Source organism: Bos taurus, chromosome 19 (assembly GCF_002263795.3).
Source record: "Bos taurus isolate L1 Dominette 01449 registration number 42190680 breed Hereford chromosome 19, ARS-UCD2.0, whole genome shotgun sequence".
NCBI lineage: Eukaryota > Metazoa > Chordata > Mammalia > Artiodactyla > Bovidae > Bos > Bos taurus.
The window spans coordinates 30,343,289-30,360,969 of NC_037346.1; the positions used below are offsets into that span (position 1 = coordinate 30,343,289).

General features: G+C 46.1%; 1 protein-coding gene across 9 annotated transcripts in view; it reads left to right on the top strand.

The window, feature by feature from the left end:
* Window positions 1–17,681, top strand: part of DNAH9 (dynein axonemal heavy chain 9) — a 290,463-nt gene that overhangs the window by 14,696 nt on the left and 258,086 nt on the right. For all 9 annotated transcript variants that reach the window (XR_009491586.1, XR_009491587.1, XM_024980551.2 and 6 more), the window contains 3 exon segments: window positions 3,294–3,505; window positions 4,618–4,851; window positions 16,073–16,240. Coding sequence is in view for 7 of the 9 variants with exons in the window: in XM_024980551.2 (XP_024836319.1) it covers window positions 3,294–3,505; window positions 4,618–4,851; window positions 16,073–16,240 (614 nt within the window). In the remaining 2 variants the exon portion in view is untranslated.

Here is a 17,681-nt window from a genome sequence, read left to right on the forward strand (position 1 = left end):
GTTTCAGAGAAATACCACTGTAAAAATAGAAATCCTTGAAATATATAACTCAATCCAAATAATGGAAGAAGAGGAATTTTGATCATAGTTGCCAGGTACAGACTTGGTCAGAAATTTTATTGGGATCTTCAGAGAATAAAAATATTTTAGCTGGCACCTGATTTTCCTCATTTCTAATTTAATTTCAGAGTTGTTGTCCTTATTCTGCAGATAGTATGTGCTTTGCACATACTGTATGTCATGATCAGGGTAGTTCTTTGGCTCACAGATGGACAGAAGAGAAGGGGAGGAAAAGATACAGTCCTGGATTGGTGGGCACATGGGGAGTAAAGAAGGAGGTTAAAAGAACGTAGAAAAATGTGTGTGAACGAGATTTTCTGAAGTGCAATTGATTGGGCAGCAAAGAACCTTGGGAACAGTAAGGGTACCTTGGAAAGAAAAGACCAGGGGAGTAAAGACCAAGTAGGGAGTTCCTGCCTCTGGCCGCTAGGAGGCAAGGTTGGCACAGTGCGGCCCAGTTGCCAGTCCAGCATATTTGTGGGTAGAAGCGTGTGGAGAAAAGGGCTTCCCAGGTGGTGCTAGTGGTAAAGAACCTGTTTACCAATGCAGGAGACATAAGAGACATGGGTTCTATCCCTGGGTCAGGAAGATCCCTTAGAGGAGGTCATGGCAACCTATTCCAGTATTGCCTGGAGAATCCCATGGGCAGAAGAGCCTGGTGTGCTATGGACCATGGGCTTGCAAAGAGTTGGACACGACTGAAGCTACTTAGCATGTGTATGTGGGGAGAGAAGTAAAGTCCAGAGGTTTTCTGGAGCTGCCATGGAACTGGCTCTCAGGTTCCCATGAGAGCCCATCACGTGCAACCCTTGTCAACACGGACTCCCCAGCACTCAGTGACATCAAGTTAGTAGCTTGAGATCAGACACGGTGGGAAGATTAGGAGTATTTACATCCCAGAAATTGGCAAATGCTAAAGGCTTTGGGATCAAGGCTTTTGTCCCAGAAGAGCTGTGGTTAAAGATTTACCAGCAAACCACATATATTTCTGTGCAACTGGGGTTTATATTTGAACCTGTTTGGTTTGGTTTTTTTGGCCACATTGCCTGGCCTGTGGGATTTTAGTTCCCCAACCAGGGATCAAACCCAGGCACTGCGCAGTGGAAACACAGAGTCCTAACCACTAGGCAACCAGGATATTCCCTATATTTGCATTTTTAAAAAGCTGTTAGCCTAACTCTGTATCTTTCTTCATCTGCCTTGTGAGCCAAGATGACTGCACCCTGGAGTAGATGAGCCAGCCCTCAAGTGTTGAGCTCTTGAAAATCGGGAGTGCGTATTTGTATGATTAAAGGAGATTTTTCTTATTAAAAAGTACAACATGAAAAGGAGGCTCCCGTGGTGTGATGCTCTGTTTCTCTTCCCTCAAGGCACAGATGAAAGCCTGAGCATGTGCTCATTGGAATGACTGTTGGATTCTGACACCCCCAACCCTACAGTGGTTCTGATACTTCCATCAAACCCTCCCATTTAAGAATTGCTGTTCTAGTTGATTTACCATGACATCTGTCTTTTAAAAATTGGGTTCACATAGTCCTTCCCACAACTCCATTTGGGGTATAAAGCTTGATATACATCCCAAACCTTGATGTACACACCCCAAACTCCCATGTGTAGTGAGCCCCACAACCATCAAGCCAGGGGTTCAATGTAATAAACTCGGGTATAATCCTGCTTTTGCTCAGCCGGGCAGGGCTGACCAATTAACTGGTAGACTCAAGGCAGGTTATTTAGGTCTTAGTGTTATTGTTTTTTTTTTTTAGTTTTCAGCAATTTTTATCGGATGGTACAGTGGTTTTATTTACTTATCTATTTATTGGGCTTCTCTGCTAGCTCAAGTGGTAAGGAATCCACCTGCCAATGCAGGAGATGCAGGTTCTATCCCTGGGTCAGGAAGATAGATCCCCTGGAGGAGGAAATGGCAACCCACTCCAGTATTCTTGCTTGGAGAATCTCATGGACAGAGGAACCTGAAGGGCTACAGTTCTTGTGGGGTCCTACAGAGTCGGACACAACTGAGCATGCAACAAATTACAAAAAATTAGAAAAAGAAATTTATTTGTTATTTTTTGGCTGTACCACGCAGCATGCAGGATCATAGTTCCCTGACCAGGGATTGAACCCATGCCCCTTTCATCAAAAGTGTGGAGTCTTAATCACAGGACAACCGGAGAAGTTCCTAGGTCCTAATTCCTTTGCTTACAAAGTGGAAATAATGAAGCTACCTCATATGATTTTCTATGAGTTTTTCTGTGAGTGGGATGGTGTTTGGTATATTGAAACTGTTTACTAAACAGTGTATATATTTTGAGTTTCTTTTAGGATGAATACAGAGCTTCATCCACATAAAATAACCCAAGACCATGTGCTGTCACACGACAGTGCCGGGTTACCTGCCCAGGAAAGAACCAGCCTTCCTAAACACCAGTTTCTGGGTCTTTGCATCCCCTCTAAGTGGCTCTGCAGAATTAGCACCCAGAGCTACGGTTTTCCTCCTTTCCCCTCGGCCACCACAGGACGGCAGATGGAAAGTGCTGTTTTTCCTCGGCTTCATTCAGTGGAAATGGCAGGAGGTTTTCCTGGCTTTGAAGACCGGCAGAGCCTTGCCATAATCAGCCTGAGCTATTTCTCTATTCCCTGTGACTTGTCCTCCGTAAGAGCTCAATGAGATTCTTTATTGGCAAATATTTATTAGAGATGTGATCGTGCACGCAACACCTCCTTTGGTACAAGCACTGAGCTAGCCGTCTTTGCTGCCTTCACAAGAACCCTTTACATGAGTGACTGTTCAGCCTGTTGTTGAGATTCAGACAGGATAGTCATGCCTGAGGTCACACATTTGATGTATCGGCATTTGAAGGCAGATCTTTCTGACTCTTAAAACCCGTCCTCTGTCATCCATCCCATATTACCTCAGAGGTAATACCAGCAAACAGTCACCAAGCATTTTCTACACGCACAGCACCAGAGGGCCTGGGCTTGGGAGGGCCAGGAGGCCGTCCAGATACAAGAATTCTGTAAGAGAGGCTCCTCAGACCCCTCTCCCAGCTGCCCAGGGCTCTTCTGATTTCAGTGTTTCCTTGCAAGAGCTGGCCAGCCCTCTCTGCTCCCTCAGCCCAGAAAGAGATCACAACCCTTGTTTTCTTATCCTTCATGCCCAGGCCCCAGGGCTCTGCTGGGCGGGTGTGAGCCTCAAGCTGGTACTGTGATGGGTTGTCTCCCGTTCCTTCCAGCTCTGACGGAGGCGCGGGACATCTACACCCACCTGGCGCCACTGCGTCGTCACCTGGAGGACCTCGAGAGCCTGGAGTTTCCTGACGTGAAGCCCCGGCTGCGGCCCCTGCTGCACGTGGTCTGCCTGATCTGGGCCATGTGTGAGTCTTACCGCTGCCCAGGGCGGCTCACAGTGCTGCTGCAAGAGATCTGCAACCTTCTGGTCCAGCAGGTGGGCACCCAGCAGTTCCCAGCCTCACCCCGGGGGCTGGATGGTCCAAGTCACAAGAAGAGTAGAGTGTGCATCTTTTTTTTTTTTCAGAGCAATAATGAGGGCCCAAAGGGTTCTCCTCTGGTGGCTCAGATGGTAAAGAATCTACCTGCAATGCAGGAGACCCAGGTTCAATCCTTGGATCTGGAAGATCCCCTGGAGAAGGGCATAGCTACCCACTCCAGTATTCTTGCCTGGAGAATTCCATGGACAGAGGAGCCTGGCAGGCTACAGTCCATGGTGTCGCAAAGCGTCAGACACGACTGAAGAGACTTAGCAGAGGATTCTCAGACTTGAATTGCTTTATCGTCTATAGCCAGTAACTCCCAAAACTGTTCTCAGTCCTGCTGGGGTACTTTGGAGGACCTGGGTTTGGGCACAGGGTAGAGATGGTGAATTTCAACCTCCTTAAGGATCTTTATGTATGTATATATGATTTTGTTTATATATTTATCTGGCAGCACTGGGTCTTGGCTGCTGCATTCAGGCTTTTTTCTCTACTTGCAGCAAGGAGGGGCTACTCTCTAGTTGCAGTGCACGGGCTTCTCACTGTGGTGACTTCTCTTGCTGTGGAGCACAGGCTCTAGGGCACGCCGCTTCAATAGTTGCGGCTCCTGGGCTCTAGAGCACAGGCTCAATAGTTGGGATGCACTGACTTAGTTGCTTCTCACCATGTGGCATCTTCCCGGATCAGGGATGGAACCTGTGTTTCCTGCATTGGCAGGTAGATTCTTACCATCTGAGCCACTAGGGGAGCCCAGAAAGCCAGTGAGTCACAACAAAAGCCTGGAAAGGATACCTGTCCAGCCCCAGCTGTCCCAAGAGAAGTCTCACTGTGTTTCCTTGTCTCTGACTGGTCACTCGCCATCCCTGAGCCAGTCACTGACCGTGGCTAGAACCCAGGTCCCAGTCCCTCTGTGGGACTACAGAATGGGGTCTGACGTTTCCTGTATTAGGCTTCTGGTAAGTTTTGCATGGGCAGTCGCTCAGTGAAGAGCTGTAGGCTGGGCAGAGTTGAGGACCATCCTGCACCTGCAGCCAGGCTTAGTACCACTCACCTGTCTGCCCTCCAGGCCTCTGTTTATCTCTGCCCAGAAGACCTCCTGAGAGGTGAGGTGGAGGAAAGTCAGAGGAAACTGCATGTGGTTGTGGACACCCTGAGCTTCTTCAAGCAGCTGTTTCAGGACAGAAGGGAGAATCTCCATTCTTACTTCAGAGAGAACCAGGAGGTCCGCGAGTGGGATTTCCAGTCCTCTTTGGTCTTTGTGCGACTGGATGGCTTCCTAGGGCGACTGGGCGTGGTGCAGGTGAGTGTTCTCCTCCCATCAGGCCCCGCTTCCTTGTAGGAGGGAGCAACCGAGGGATCCAAAAAGTAGCAGCAGTAGCAAAGAATGAAATATCATCATGTGCAGCATCATGAAGGGATCTAGAGAGTGTCATATCGAGTGAAGTAAGTCAGGCAGAGAAGGAGAAGTACCATATGATATCACTTATATATGGAATCTAAATAAATAATACCAATGAACTTATTTACTACACAAAAACAGACTCACAGACACAGAAAACAAACATGATTGCCAAAGGGGAAAGAGAGGTGGGGAGGGATAAGTTAGGAGTTTGGGGAGTAACAGTACACACCATTATATGTAAAATAGATAATCAGCAAGGTCCTACTGTATAGCACAAGGAACTATACTCAATATTCTATAATAACCTATATGGGACAAGAATCTGAAAAGTACATGTGTGTGTATAGAAGCCACCAGGACTTACCTGGTGGCTCAGTTGGTAAAGAATCTGCCTGCAATGCAGGAGACCTAGGTTAGATCCCTGGGTCAGAAAATTCCCCTGGAGAAGAGAATGGCTACCACTCCAGTATTCTTGCCTGGAGAATCCCATGGACAGAGGAAGCTGGTGGGCTACAATCCATGGGTTGCAAAGAATCAGATATGACTGAGCAGCTAAACTACCACCACCATATATGTGTGTATGTATATATATGTGTATGTAGATACGTGTATATATGTGTGCGTGTGTGTATATATATGTGTGTATATATATATGCATATATATCTGAATCACTTAGCTGTACACCTGAAACTAACACAACATTGTAAAATAATTTTTAAAATAAAGTGTAGTATTTAAGATTTCAAAAAAAGAAAAAAATGAGGAAGAAACAAATATTTATCAAATTAATTAATTTTTAAGAATAGCTGCCTTTCAAGGTATGTGGAAATCCTATTTTATTCTCTAATGGAAATTAAGTTTTCTCTTATATGTAATTTTCATTACATTTTATGTATGGAGAATGCAGTAAGAGAATTATTGTGTATCTGCAATTCCCAGGCTATGTCATTAGGTCAGCATTTGGCCTTTTCTTTATTTCACGTCTGTCTGCCTAAAGGTAGGATGACCAAATAAAAAGTGAACAAGTGAAAAACAGCAAAGCGCAGAGTAAGAAGAGGTCCGAGACAACAGGGTGATCAGCCTCGCGTTGGCTGGAAGAACCCGTGATTCAGTAACTTTCTTAGAATAGTCATCATGTGATGGTAGTTCTACTAGAAGTTTAGGAAATTCTGATCATAGTCTCAGGAAGGAGTCTCAAGGAATCAATTGACAAATTCAGTTGGTTTTCAAATTACACATAATCTTCTTGCTAGAGGTCTCATAGGAAATGGCCAGTGAGCTGACCTGGATGCAGGTGGCCATGCCCACAAAGCCACTACCTTGAACTTCTCCACTTTCCCACCATCAAGGTGGCTCCAAAAACTACATGACTAGCATGAGTGCTAAGTTGCTTTAGTTGTGTCTGACTCTGTAACCCTGTGCATGGATGGTAGCCCGCCAGGCTTCTCTGTCCGTGGGATTCTCCAGACAAGAATACTGGAGTGGGTTGCCATTTCCTCCTCTAGGGGATCTTCCCAACCCAGGGATCAAACCCGAGTCTCCTGCGTTGGTATGTGGGTTGTTTACCGCTCGCACCACCGGGGAAGCCCAAGACGAGAACGAATCCCTGTACAAATGAAATGCGACTTTTCCTCTTCTCCCCCGGTTGTTTAAAAGTCAATGCAAACATTAGTGTAAGGACCAAGGTAAGAAAACAAGGGCCTTTCTCTTTTGACTGTTTTCCATTTCAGGATTTAGTGTGATTACCACGTGTTTGCATGCTTTGCAGCTCTGTATTCACTGATGAAACTTTGCAGGGAGAGTAGTGGGTATGACAAAACAAAATACATACTTATCCTAAAATTAATTTGGGAGATGCAGGGTCAAATTCAAGATTAGGACAATAGCCAAGGAGACTGAGAAGGAATCAGAAGCCAGGAGACTGAGAAGGAATCAGAAGCATGTTTCTATCCACGATCAGCAGAGATTTTGGGTGAAGAGAAGGGCTGTGTTGAGAGGAGGTAGTGATAATTGCATGGCAGAGACCATGCAATTATGAGGATTAGAGAAGATGAGACGGAATCTCTTCACTTCAGGCCCCAAAGCATAGTTCCAGCACTGCCATGCTCTAGGCACCATGCACCAGGCTCTGAGCTGGGGCCCCAGGGGCAGGACGGTGCCTAGGGTACAGTTTTGCCTGTAAGAAGCCCACGGACCAGAAGACATGAAGAAGGCAGAGACTGATGGAAGAGATCCAGGGATGGGAAGACAATAAAATCTTGAAGCTTCACTGAGGTGTATTAAGTGCCATGATAAAAGCAAAGTGTGTGTGTGTGTTAGTCACTTAGTCATGTCTAGCTCTTTTTGACCCCATGGACTGCAGCCCACCAGGCTCCTCTGTCCATGGGATTCTCCAGGCAAGAATACTGGCGTGGGTTGCCATGCCCTTCTCCAGGGGATCTTCCTGACCCAGGAATCGAACCCAGGTCTTCTGCATGGCAAGCAGATTCTTTACCATCTGAGCCACAGGGAAGCCCAATAAAAGCAAAATTGGTGTGATATTGGGAGCAAGAAAGAGGGGTTCCTAACCCAGAGGGCCTCTGAGAAAGTGGGGAGTACAATAGGAAATAAATTTAGAAACTGGAGTAGGAATTCTCTGGGGAAACGAAGACTGGTGAAGGTGGGAACGGAGACAGAGAAAATGTATGAGCCAGAAGGCCAGACCCTAGATCTTATGAAAGATGCACCTTAAATCCTTCTCTGGGATCATGGAGAATATAAATAATTGATGCCTAGCTTTTTCCTAAATGCTTTGTTTTTGGCACCATTTCCACTATAGCCCTTGAGGAGCAGCCTCTCTTCCCCTTCTTCTCCATTCCATCCCTCTCCTCTCCAACACCAACCTGTTCACTCTCTTTTAACTGGAGGTGACAGAGACTCTCTCGCTCCTGCCTGCCCCTGGCCACTGTGGGGACCAGGGCAGACAACCGCCTTCACAGTCTCCCTAGCCCCGAGGATGGTCCTCGGAGTGGAAGCCAGGGAGCAACGCTCAGCTCTGCAAGGCTGTTGGGCTGTGGCCTGGGGCCCTGCACACACGTTAATGATGTGACTTTGCATATAGACAGCTATCCTGAAGTTGGGCGCCTAATCTGCTGGGATTATTCAGTAACCACAAGCGGCCCTGGCCACTAGCCTCCCCAGAGTCATTACCCTTGCAAGTCCACTCTCTGGTTGCTTTTTCCTTCTAAATCAATGCACAGATGCATAAAAAGCAAAAAGCAGTTGCCCCAGTTTAATTAGAAGGTGAGTTGAATGTCACCCGGTCCTGCTCCTGTTCCTCTCGTAAGTTTTCTGTCCCTGGCTCTGGTTCACTTGTCTGCTCTTAGGCCAAATGCCTCCACTTCTTTTGTCCACTCATTTTCCCTCTTCCTCCCTCTTCCCTCTTCCTTTTCTGCTGGTCTCGCTCCCCTTCTCTGTTTTCTTCTTTCTCTTGTTTAGTTTCTCTTAGCTCTGTTCACCCTGTGTTTCCCTGACTCTGCCTTTTCCTGTGGCTGTTCCTTTCCTTCGTCCGGGCATTTCTCCTTCTTTCATCTTTCATCTCCTAAACATTTGCTCAGATATGCCCCCTGGCCCCTGTCTTCCCTGTCTCTTCCCCACTCAGCTCAGTGCAGCAAGACACAGGCTATCGATCGGCTCTGGGCATATTTCACATCGCCCTTTAGTTAACATTCTGTGTATCCCTGTGATTGATGCCTGTTTGAGATGGGGTTAATCTGTTTCTCTCCAGCAAGAATTAGCATGAACCCAGCCTTATTTATCTTGCCGTTCTGTATACTTTGTGGCCCCTAAAACATGGGCAGCTGCAATTAATAAATACATGAAGCCAAGTTAATAAAATGATTTCAGTGCGTTTCCCTCTCTGCCTGCTCACAAGAGTGAGGTTGTTTAGGGCTGGTTTTTAATCTCCATTGTTCTGTTTTCCCTTCTGATTTGCCTGGCCTTTTTTTTTCTCTTCGCTCTTTGAAACAGGAAAGTTTTATTGTGCATATGGATGTTTCTCCTCTTTTGCTATTCAGTCACTCAGTCATGTCCGACTCTGCGACATGGACTGCATGCGGCACGCCAGGCTTCCCTGTCCTTCACCATGCCTGGAGCTTACTCAAACTCATGTCCATTGAGTCGGTGATGCCATCCAACCATCTCATCCTCTGTCGTCCCCTTCCCCTGCCTTCAATCTCTCCCAGCATCAGGGTCTTTTCCAATGAGTCAACTCTTTGCATACGGTGGCCAAAGTATTGGAGCTTCAGCTTCAGCATCAGTGCTCTGGGCACCTGCTGAATGAAGGTGAGGGCAGGACTGCTTGGCCAGAGGTCCTGACTTGCTGAGCCATCCTGCAGGTCTGTCTGCAGAGGCATGTGGAGTAATTGCATTCTCTGCAAACCTTGTCCTCCTCCTCCCCTTCCTCCTTCTCACCATCCCCATGATGCAGCTAATCTCTTAGAGAGCCAACCCCTGGGAGGGAAAGGAAGAATAGACCAAGAAAGAATTAACATCTTTCAAGAGCCAATCTCGTGTCAGAGCTGCAGCCTTACAACCTTGGAAAGAGCTGGGTATTAGTACCTCTAACAAATGAGCACCGTTACGTGTGACACAAAAATGAACTTGCCCAGAGTCATAGGCTCAGCAAGGCTTAGCTGGGATTCATACCCCAGGGTACAGGGTTCCAAGCACTGTCTTTCCACCAAACGCAGACATCTCCCAGCAATTATAAAGATCTGTTCCCCTGCCTCCCTCCCTGCCTCCCTCTCTCCCTCCCTTTTGAGAGTCCCACATTGGTTTTGTTGTTTTCTTCTGCCCTGACACACTCTATTCTGTATTTGCACACACTATTTTTACGACATGATTTCTCGGTCTTTTTTTTCCTGAATAAGTCATTTGGGTAAAATTATAATTCCCACTCCATGAAAGGGCCTTACTAAGGAAATCCCGAAAGTATATACAGTCTTTGCAATTTAAAGGAACAGTCAGAAATCAAATGGAAAAGTCTTCCGCTGCCTCTGGATTTGTTTCCCCACCCTGCCTTCCTGCAGTGTGCTTCATTGTGCACCTGTGCACCCACACACAACACACACCATTCATACAGACACACACTGCACACACACATACACCATACTACGCATGCATACACACACACACACACCACACTCACACATACAGACACACTGCTCATAGACACACAATACTACACATGCAGACACACACTGCACATAAGCACAGCACACTACACACATACACAGCACACTCACACATGCAGACACATATTGCACTTGTGCACACAGTACTACCCACACATTACATGCACCACACACACATTGCGCATACACACCACGCACACATGCGTGCATACATACACTGTGTACACAACGCTGCGGGCAATACGTGCACGCACACACACATACAGTTTGTTGTTGTGCCATAACATTGCAGATTCTGCAGCTGCCCTGTTTGTGTTTCCACCCCCAGCCTCTCCCCTCCAACAGTGCAGTAAGTAAGCAGCTTGGGGAGAACCCCCATCTCTTTCACTATGAAATTGCTGTAAAGCTGTGATTCTCTTAAAGATGGGATGCTTTCCTGCTGAGGCTCCATGCGCAGTGATTAGCAGGCAGTTAGGTAATAAGCTGACCCAATCTACCATATTTCCCTTGCTCTTTCCACGTCTCCAGCCCCTCCGCCAGCTCCTTTCATTCGGTCTAATTGGGCCGCTTCCCTTTCAGCCAGGCCTGAGCGCTCGGTCGCGTAGGAGACCATTAGCTGCATAAGGTCGACTGCCTTCAGAAGGTAAAGAAAACAGTCTTTTTCCCAATGACCTTTTGAGATTCTCGTCTGTGAATGTCTGCTTTGTGTTTGCCCATAATGAATTCTGAAGACATTTCTTTTAAGATGCGCGGCCTCTCCTGAGAACAGGCTTGCTGTTTGTGGGGCCACATCACCCCATTAAAGGTTGCACAGTTTTCAGAAGAATAGGGCCCAATCAATCCAGCCAGCTGCCCAGGACCCCTTGCTCTTTGTGGCTTCCACCTGGAAAGGAGCACCTGAGTATCAGCTACTGTGCACATCTCGTAGCCACCAATCTGATCTAATGACATTGAGGTGATGCTAATTAATTACAGTGCCTACCGTTCATTGAGGGCTTCCCTGGTGGCTCAGATGGTCTGCCCACAATGCAAGAGACCCAGGTTGGATCCCTGGGTTGGGAAAATCCCTTGGAGAAGGAAATGGCAATCCACTCCAGTATTCTTGCCTAGAGAATTGCATGGACAGAGGAGCCTGGCAGACTACAGTCCATGGCATCACAAAGAGTCAGACATGACTGACTACACTTCACTTTTTTTTTTTTCCCACCATTTATTGAGGGCTTCCCAAGTGGCTCAGTAGGTAAAGAATCTGCCTGCAATACAGAAGTCACAGGGGATGCGAGTTCAGTCCCTGGGTAGGAAAGATCCCCTGGAGGAGGAAATGGCAACCCACTTCAGTATTCTTGCCTGGAGGATTCCATGGACAGAGGAGCCTAGTGGGCTACAGTCCATAGGGTCGAAAAGAGTTGGACATGACTGAAGTGACTTAGCGTGCACACACACCATTTATTGAAGTTGTACAAAGGCACTTCCCATGTAACTCTGTAACTCATCTGCAGATCAGGAAAAGGAGGATTAGAAAAATTAAGTGTCTTGCTTTAAGTCACGTAGCTGGTGAACGGTAGAACAGGGCTGTGTGAACCCAGGGATCTGTGCCCCAGCACTCCTCCCATGATGCCCTGTGTCCTACCCCTGACCTTGACATTTTCAGCCTGAATACAGTATCATGGATTTTGTGTGTTTACAGCAGTGATGGATAAAAATGAATATTTTAAAAATTTAATCTAAACCTCTCATGGGTTTAAATGGCCTTTTATCTGTTTTGTGAGGACTTCTAAATAAACAATGGAAAGAGCTCACATTTAAATATTTTAAGAATCAAAGATATAGTCACCACGATTTCTGTAAGTCTGTTTCTACGATTGTGATTCAGCTTCCTGCCTGATGCAGGAATCTTCTTTATGATACCTCCGTGACATGACATCAGACTTTCAAAATCCACCCAGAGGGACTTCCCTGGCAGTCCAGTGATTAAGACTGTGATCTCCCAGTGCAGGGGGCATGGGTTCAGTCCCTGCTTGGGGAACTAAGATCCCACATGCTGCATGCTAAGTCACTTCAGCCGTGTCCAGCTCTGTGCAGCCCTATGGACTGCAGCCCTCCAGGCTCCTCTGTCCATGGGATTCTCCAGGTAAGAATACTGGAGTGGGTTGCCATTTCCTCCTCCAGGGGATCTTCCCAACCCAGGGATCGAACCCACGTCTCTTACATCTACCTGGGTTGTCAGGCAGGTTCTTTACCACTGGTACCACCTGGGAAGCCCCCATGCTTCATGGTGCAGCAGAAGAGAAAAGAGCTGTGAAATCCCCCCAGATATGGGGGGCTTAGCACCTCTCTTAGCAGCCCAGTGTATGGCTGGACCTTTCCAGGCATGAAATGATTGTGTTTCATGGAGTAGAACCACACGAAACTGCCATTTCTTGTAGGTCAATATGGTCAAAAATCAGAAATTTTGTAAGTTCAACCTACAGGTTGACCCCAAATCTTCTGCTTTGTCCTTTTCACTCACTTTCCTTAATTCTGCCCTCACCTCAGGGCCATGCAAGGTTCTGCCTCGCACTTGACCACAGCTCATCAAACGTTCAAAGGCACAGTTTTGCCTTGCTTCCTAATTCTCTGTTCTTGTCTTAATTCTCTTTATTTTATCCAATTGCTCTGAGTCCAATGTTTCTAGAGTCTCTACCACCCTGTCACCTCTCCTGGAGGTCCTGTTGCTAAGTCCAAGGTCAAAGATGATGTCTTCCTTCATTCAACAAATATTTCTTCAGCATCCAGGACTCTTCCAGGGATGGAAAATACAGTGGGATCTCTAGGGTGTTTACAACCTACTGAGAAAGGTGGATAGGAAATAAACAATATGATGTAATCCAAGATAGTATATTATAATGGCAGAGAGTGATTAAGAGTTCCGAAGAAAAGCTTATGCAGGAGAAGGGCATACAGAGTGTAGGAGAAAAGTAGGGTAAGAGTCTCTTTTATTTGGGGAAGGGGTAAGGAAAGGATTAAGACCTTGAACTGAACCCTAAATAAATGTATTGCCCATCATGTGTTTGTTAAGCAACATAAATATCCATTGTTTCTAGTGACCAGAGTTTCTCCAAAAATAGAATGATTATGTAAGTATTCTTTGGGGGCTTGCCTGGTCTCTCAGTGGTAAAGAACCTGCTTGCCTGCAGGAGATGCAGGTTTGAACCCTGGGTCTGGAAGATCCCCTCAAAAAGGAATTGGCAACCCACTCCAGTATTCTTGCCTGGGAAATCTCATGGACAGAGGAGATTGGCGGGCTACAGTCCATGGTGTCACAGAAGAGTCAGACATGACTTAGTGACTAAACAACAGTATCTATGATTTACCTGTTAGATTGAAAATGAAGCAGCTTTCAGTGACCACCCAGGACTGTGCTTCAAGAATTCTTGAGAAATAAAATATAACAAAATTATCATTTAGTTTTCTGACATAATCAAACACATTGAAATGCATCTGTCTTTTAAAATGGTTAGAAGGTACCTCCTAAAAATTGAAATTAGCATCCACAAACTTATGAAAAATGGGTACCCACATGACATTCCACAGCACAAACACAGTACATTTCTTCTATCAGAATGACTCAAATTACTACTAAAGTCCATTTCATTTGAATCAAGGTGATTGCTATTTCCTCCCTGCATACAAAGTCAAATATGTGTTTAAATAAAGCCTACCCCCTTTCCCCATCTTTGTCAGGATCTCCTGGTTTGGGTATACATCTTCCTTCAGTTGGCTGTTTCTTCCTCCTCCTTTCTCCCAGTTCAGTCCCGGCTCATCAGTTCAGTTCAGTCACTCAGTTGTGCCCAACTCTTTGCGACCCCATGGACTGTAGCATGCCAGGCCTCCCTGTCCATCACTGGAGTCTACCAAAACTCATATCCATTGAATCGGTGATGCCATCCAACCATCTTATCCTCTGTCATCCCCTTCTCCTCCTGCCTTCAGTCTTTCCCAGCATCAGAGTCTTTTCATATGAATCAGTTCTTTATCAGGTGACCAAAGTATTGGAGCTTCAGCATCAGTCCTTCCAATGAACATTCAGGACTGATTTCCTTTAAGATGGACTGGTTGGATCTCCTTGAAGTCCAAGGGACTCTCAGGAGTCTTCTCCAACACTACAGTTCAAAAGCATCAATTCTTCAGTGCTCAGCTTTCTTTTTAGTCCTACTCTCACATCCATACATGACTACTGGAAAAACCATAGCTTTGACTAGATGGACCTTTGTTGTCAAAGTAATGTCTCTACTTTTTAATATGCTGTCTAGGTTGGTCATAGCTTTTCTTCCAAGGAGCAAGCCTCTTTTAATTTCATGGCTGCAGTCACCATCTGCAGTGATTTTGGAGCCTCCCAAAATAAAGTCTGTCACTGTTTCCATTGTTTCCCTATTTATTTGCCATGAAGTGATGGGACCAGATGCCATGATCTTAGGTTTCTGAATGTTGAGTTTTAAGCCAAATTTTTCACTCTCCTCTTTCACTTTCATCAAGAGGCCCTTTAGTTCTTCGCTTTCTGCCATTAAGTTTGGTATCATCTGCATATCTGAGTTTATTGCCTTTTCTCTGGCAATCTTGATTCCAGCTTGTGCTTCATCCACCCCAGCGTTTCTCATGATGTACTCAGCCTAGCTGAGCAAAAAGGGGACTTAGACAGCTGTCTATGGCTGTAAGGATGGGTACCCACTTGAAAATGCAGGAAAAGTCAACCACTTCTTAAAATTTCCCAGTGCCTCTGTCTCTGCTGCTGGGCTTGGTGTCTTGGTGAGAAGCAAGAGATGGGCTGCCCTCTTCTATCCTGATGGGTTAGCCCAGAGCAATGGCCAGTGATATGGGCATTCCCTGGAATGACATCAGGACCTGCTGGGTTTCCAGTCTTGGGACACCTTTCCCTCTTCTTGCCGTTTAAATCTCCTCAGGGTGGAGGACTGCCTCCCAGGGATCCCTGTCACATGTTTGCCAAAATGACACGAAGGTACCCCAGTCTCCCTCTTTGCTACTGAAGAGCTAAGCACACAGACTGGAAGGTACAGCAGGAAGCATGCCTTGATTTAGAGACTTTGTGATTTTCAGTGGGTAGTTGTGATAGATCAGTTAGATGCAGAGTTAGATGTGTTCTGAAGGCTCCTATCCTATCAGAAGTGAAGCGTCCTCGATGGACTCAAGCAGCATCACCGCCCCCGCCCCTCCACCAGGGCTCTAGGTTGTATTGTCACCTGTCACTTGATCCAGAGCCCTGCTGGGAACTGCCAAGTCAATGGTGACGGTAACACATACTCACTGCCTATTTACTGGGTGCCATCCTGAGCCTACACTGACTTGATTCACTCTCACTGTTGTTATCCCAATACAAAGATGTCAGGTCATCACCCACCAACACCCAGCTGGCCACAGGGTCTACAGTCCCAGGTACGCTCAGCAAGGGGACCCCGCAGATGTCTTTTCTTGGCAGAAGTCGTTGCTGAGAATGTTGGCGCCACCTCTGAGCTTGTCCTCAGGACTACTCAGAGGATCCACTTTCCTGTCAGTTCCTTCCAAGACAGCTGTCATTCTGGAACCACACAACATGGTCCATTTAAAATTGGTTTCTTAAATGGGAATAAAGCCACCGGCCATGTAAATAGTGTTATTATTGTATTTTATTATTTATGAGAGAACACAGAAAGAGGTTGAAGCATGAATTTGGTTTTTGTGTGCGAGTAAATTTTATTTATTGGAATTTTCTCTTTGTTATCGCATGTCACCAAGAGTTATTTATATCAGCCCAATCTAATAAAAAGGTTACAAAACTAACCAAGCTTCACATTTTCCTAAGCAACCGCCACCCCCATATAATTTCCAGCCCTTCCTGGACCAGTTTGCGCATCATCCACTGTTGTTGTCATCCTCGTTATCTTAATTCCATTGCAAATTGTCTTCACAGGATCTTCTGAAGACAACTTCGGATTTCCACAAACTGGAAAAGCTTGAGTTCAGTGGTATCAGAGGAAGTGCCTTGAGCCAGCAGGCCCAGCAGATGTACACCGAATTTCAAGAGATGTACAGGGTCTTCTCAGACTCTTCCTACGACTGCTTGGATCTCCAGAGCGTGGTAGGGCTTGGAACGGCTACCTTGCAAGCTTTGTCTCTTTTTCAGATGCCTGCAGCCTCTAGCCTGGGTATTTACTTGCATTTCCCCTGTGCGTTTTCTTTGGCTCTGTGGTCCCCATGGTTTTATTGGCAGAGACCACAATTAATTATCTTTTGTGTCAGGAGAGAAGTCAGGGGAGGGAGTTTTCCAACTGCTGACTTCTTCGGAGTGAAGATACCCAGGGTTTCAGAGATGCTGAGATGGAGATGGGGTGATGGTGGAGGCTGCAGCCACTCTGCAGCTCCCAAAGCTTTAAGCTTTGAGCAGCACCTGCTGTGTGAAGGCCAGGCACACCCAGGCAGAATTTCATTAGTGGCCCGCAGAGGGGTAAGTGACGCAGTAGCCCAGTTTTCTGATCAGACTCTAGTTCCCTAGAGAGACCTCAGGATGAGGCAAGGGCCAACATTGCATTTTCCAGGATCAGGACACGGGAGTCCACATCCCACCTGTAGTGCAGGAGAGCTGAGACCAGTGAGTGCAAGACTGCAGGAACCAAAAAAAGCAAAAGGGTCGGTACAGAAACAGGGAATGGAGTTCCCGGGAAGGGAATGGCTGGATTACTGGAAAAGGAATTTTAGAGCATTTGAGGGAAAAGGAAAAAGCAATTAAACATCTGCTCTGAGCACCCTCCACTGTCTGCGTTCGTGCTCAGTCATCACTTGTGTCTGACTGTGGTCCCGTGCACTGTAGCCCACGAGGTTCCTCTGTCCTTGGAATTCTCCAGGCAAGAATAGTGGAGTGGGTTGCCGTTTTCTCCTCCAGTGGACCTTCCTGACCAAGGACGGAACCCGCATCTCCTGCATTGGCAGGTGGATTCTTTACCACTGAACCACCTGGGAGCCCCCTTCCATTGTCTAGGGGGATCTTAGCTGGCCAAACCCAGGAAATGGAACTTTCTAAAAGTTCCATTAGTTTAAAGTAGAAAAAAAGTTGGCTTACAAAGCAGGATCTATACTGTATGTTTTCTACCATGTGATAAAACAATACAAAACAAAATCCTGTACATAGAGAAGTGTGCTCCAATGTTAGTATGGTTGGGTTTGGGAAGTAGAGAAATACTACTGTGTTTTCCTACTTTTCTTTATCTTTTCATAAAAGTATGCATAGCTATTGTAAAGCAATAATAGATAATAATTTCACAAATTAGAGATGTTTCTCTGAAAATCAATGTTCTCTGAAAATTGCTACATTTGAAGAAAGAGCATGCTCTGTGTTGCTGAATAAAATACAGTTAATTGGGACAGGCTTATACTAAAAAAAAAAAAATTCTTTGTTGATCTGAAATTTAAATTTAACGGGCATCCTGTAATTTTATTTGCTAAATTTGGCAACCGTGGGGACAATGGCTAGCTGCTGTCTTAAGCAATTAAGTGTAGTTAGAAGAAATAGTGTATAGTTGTTA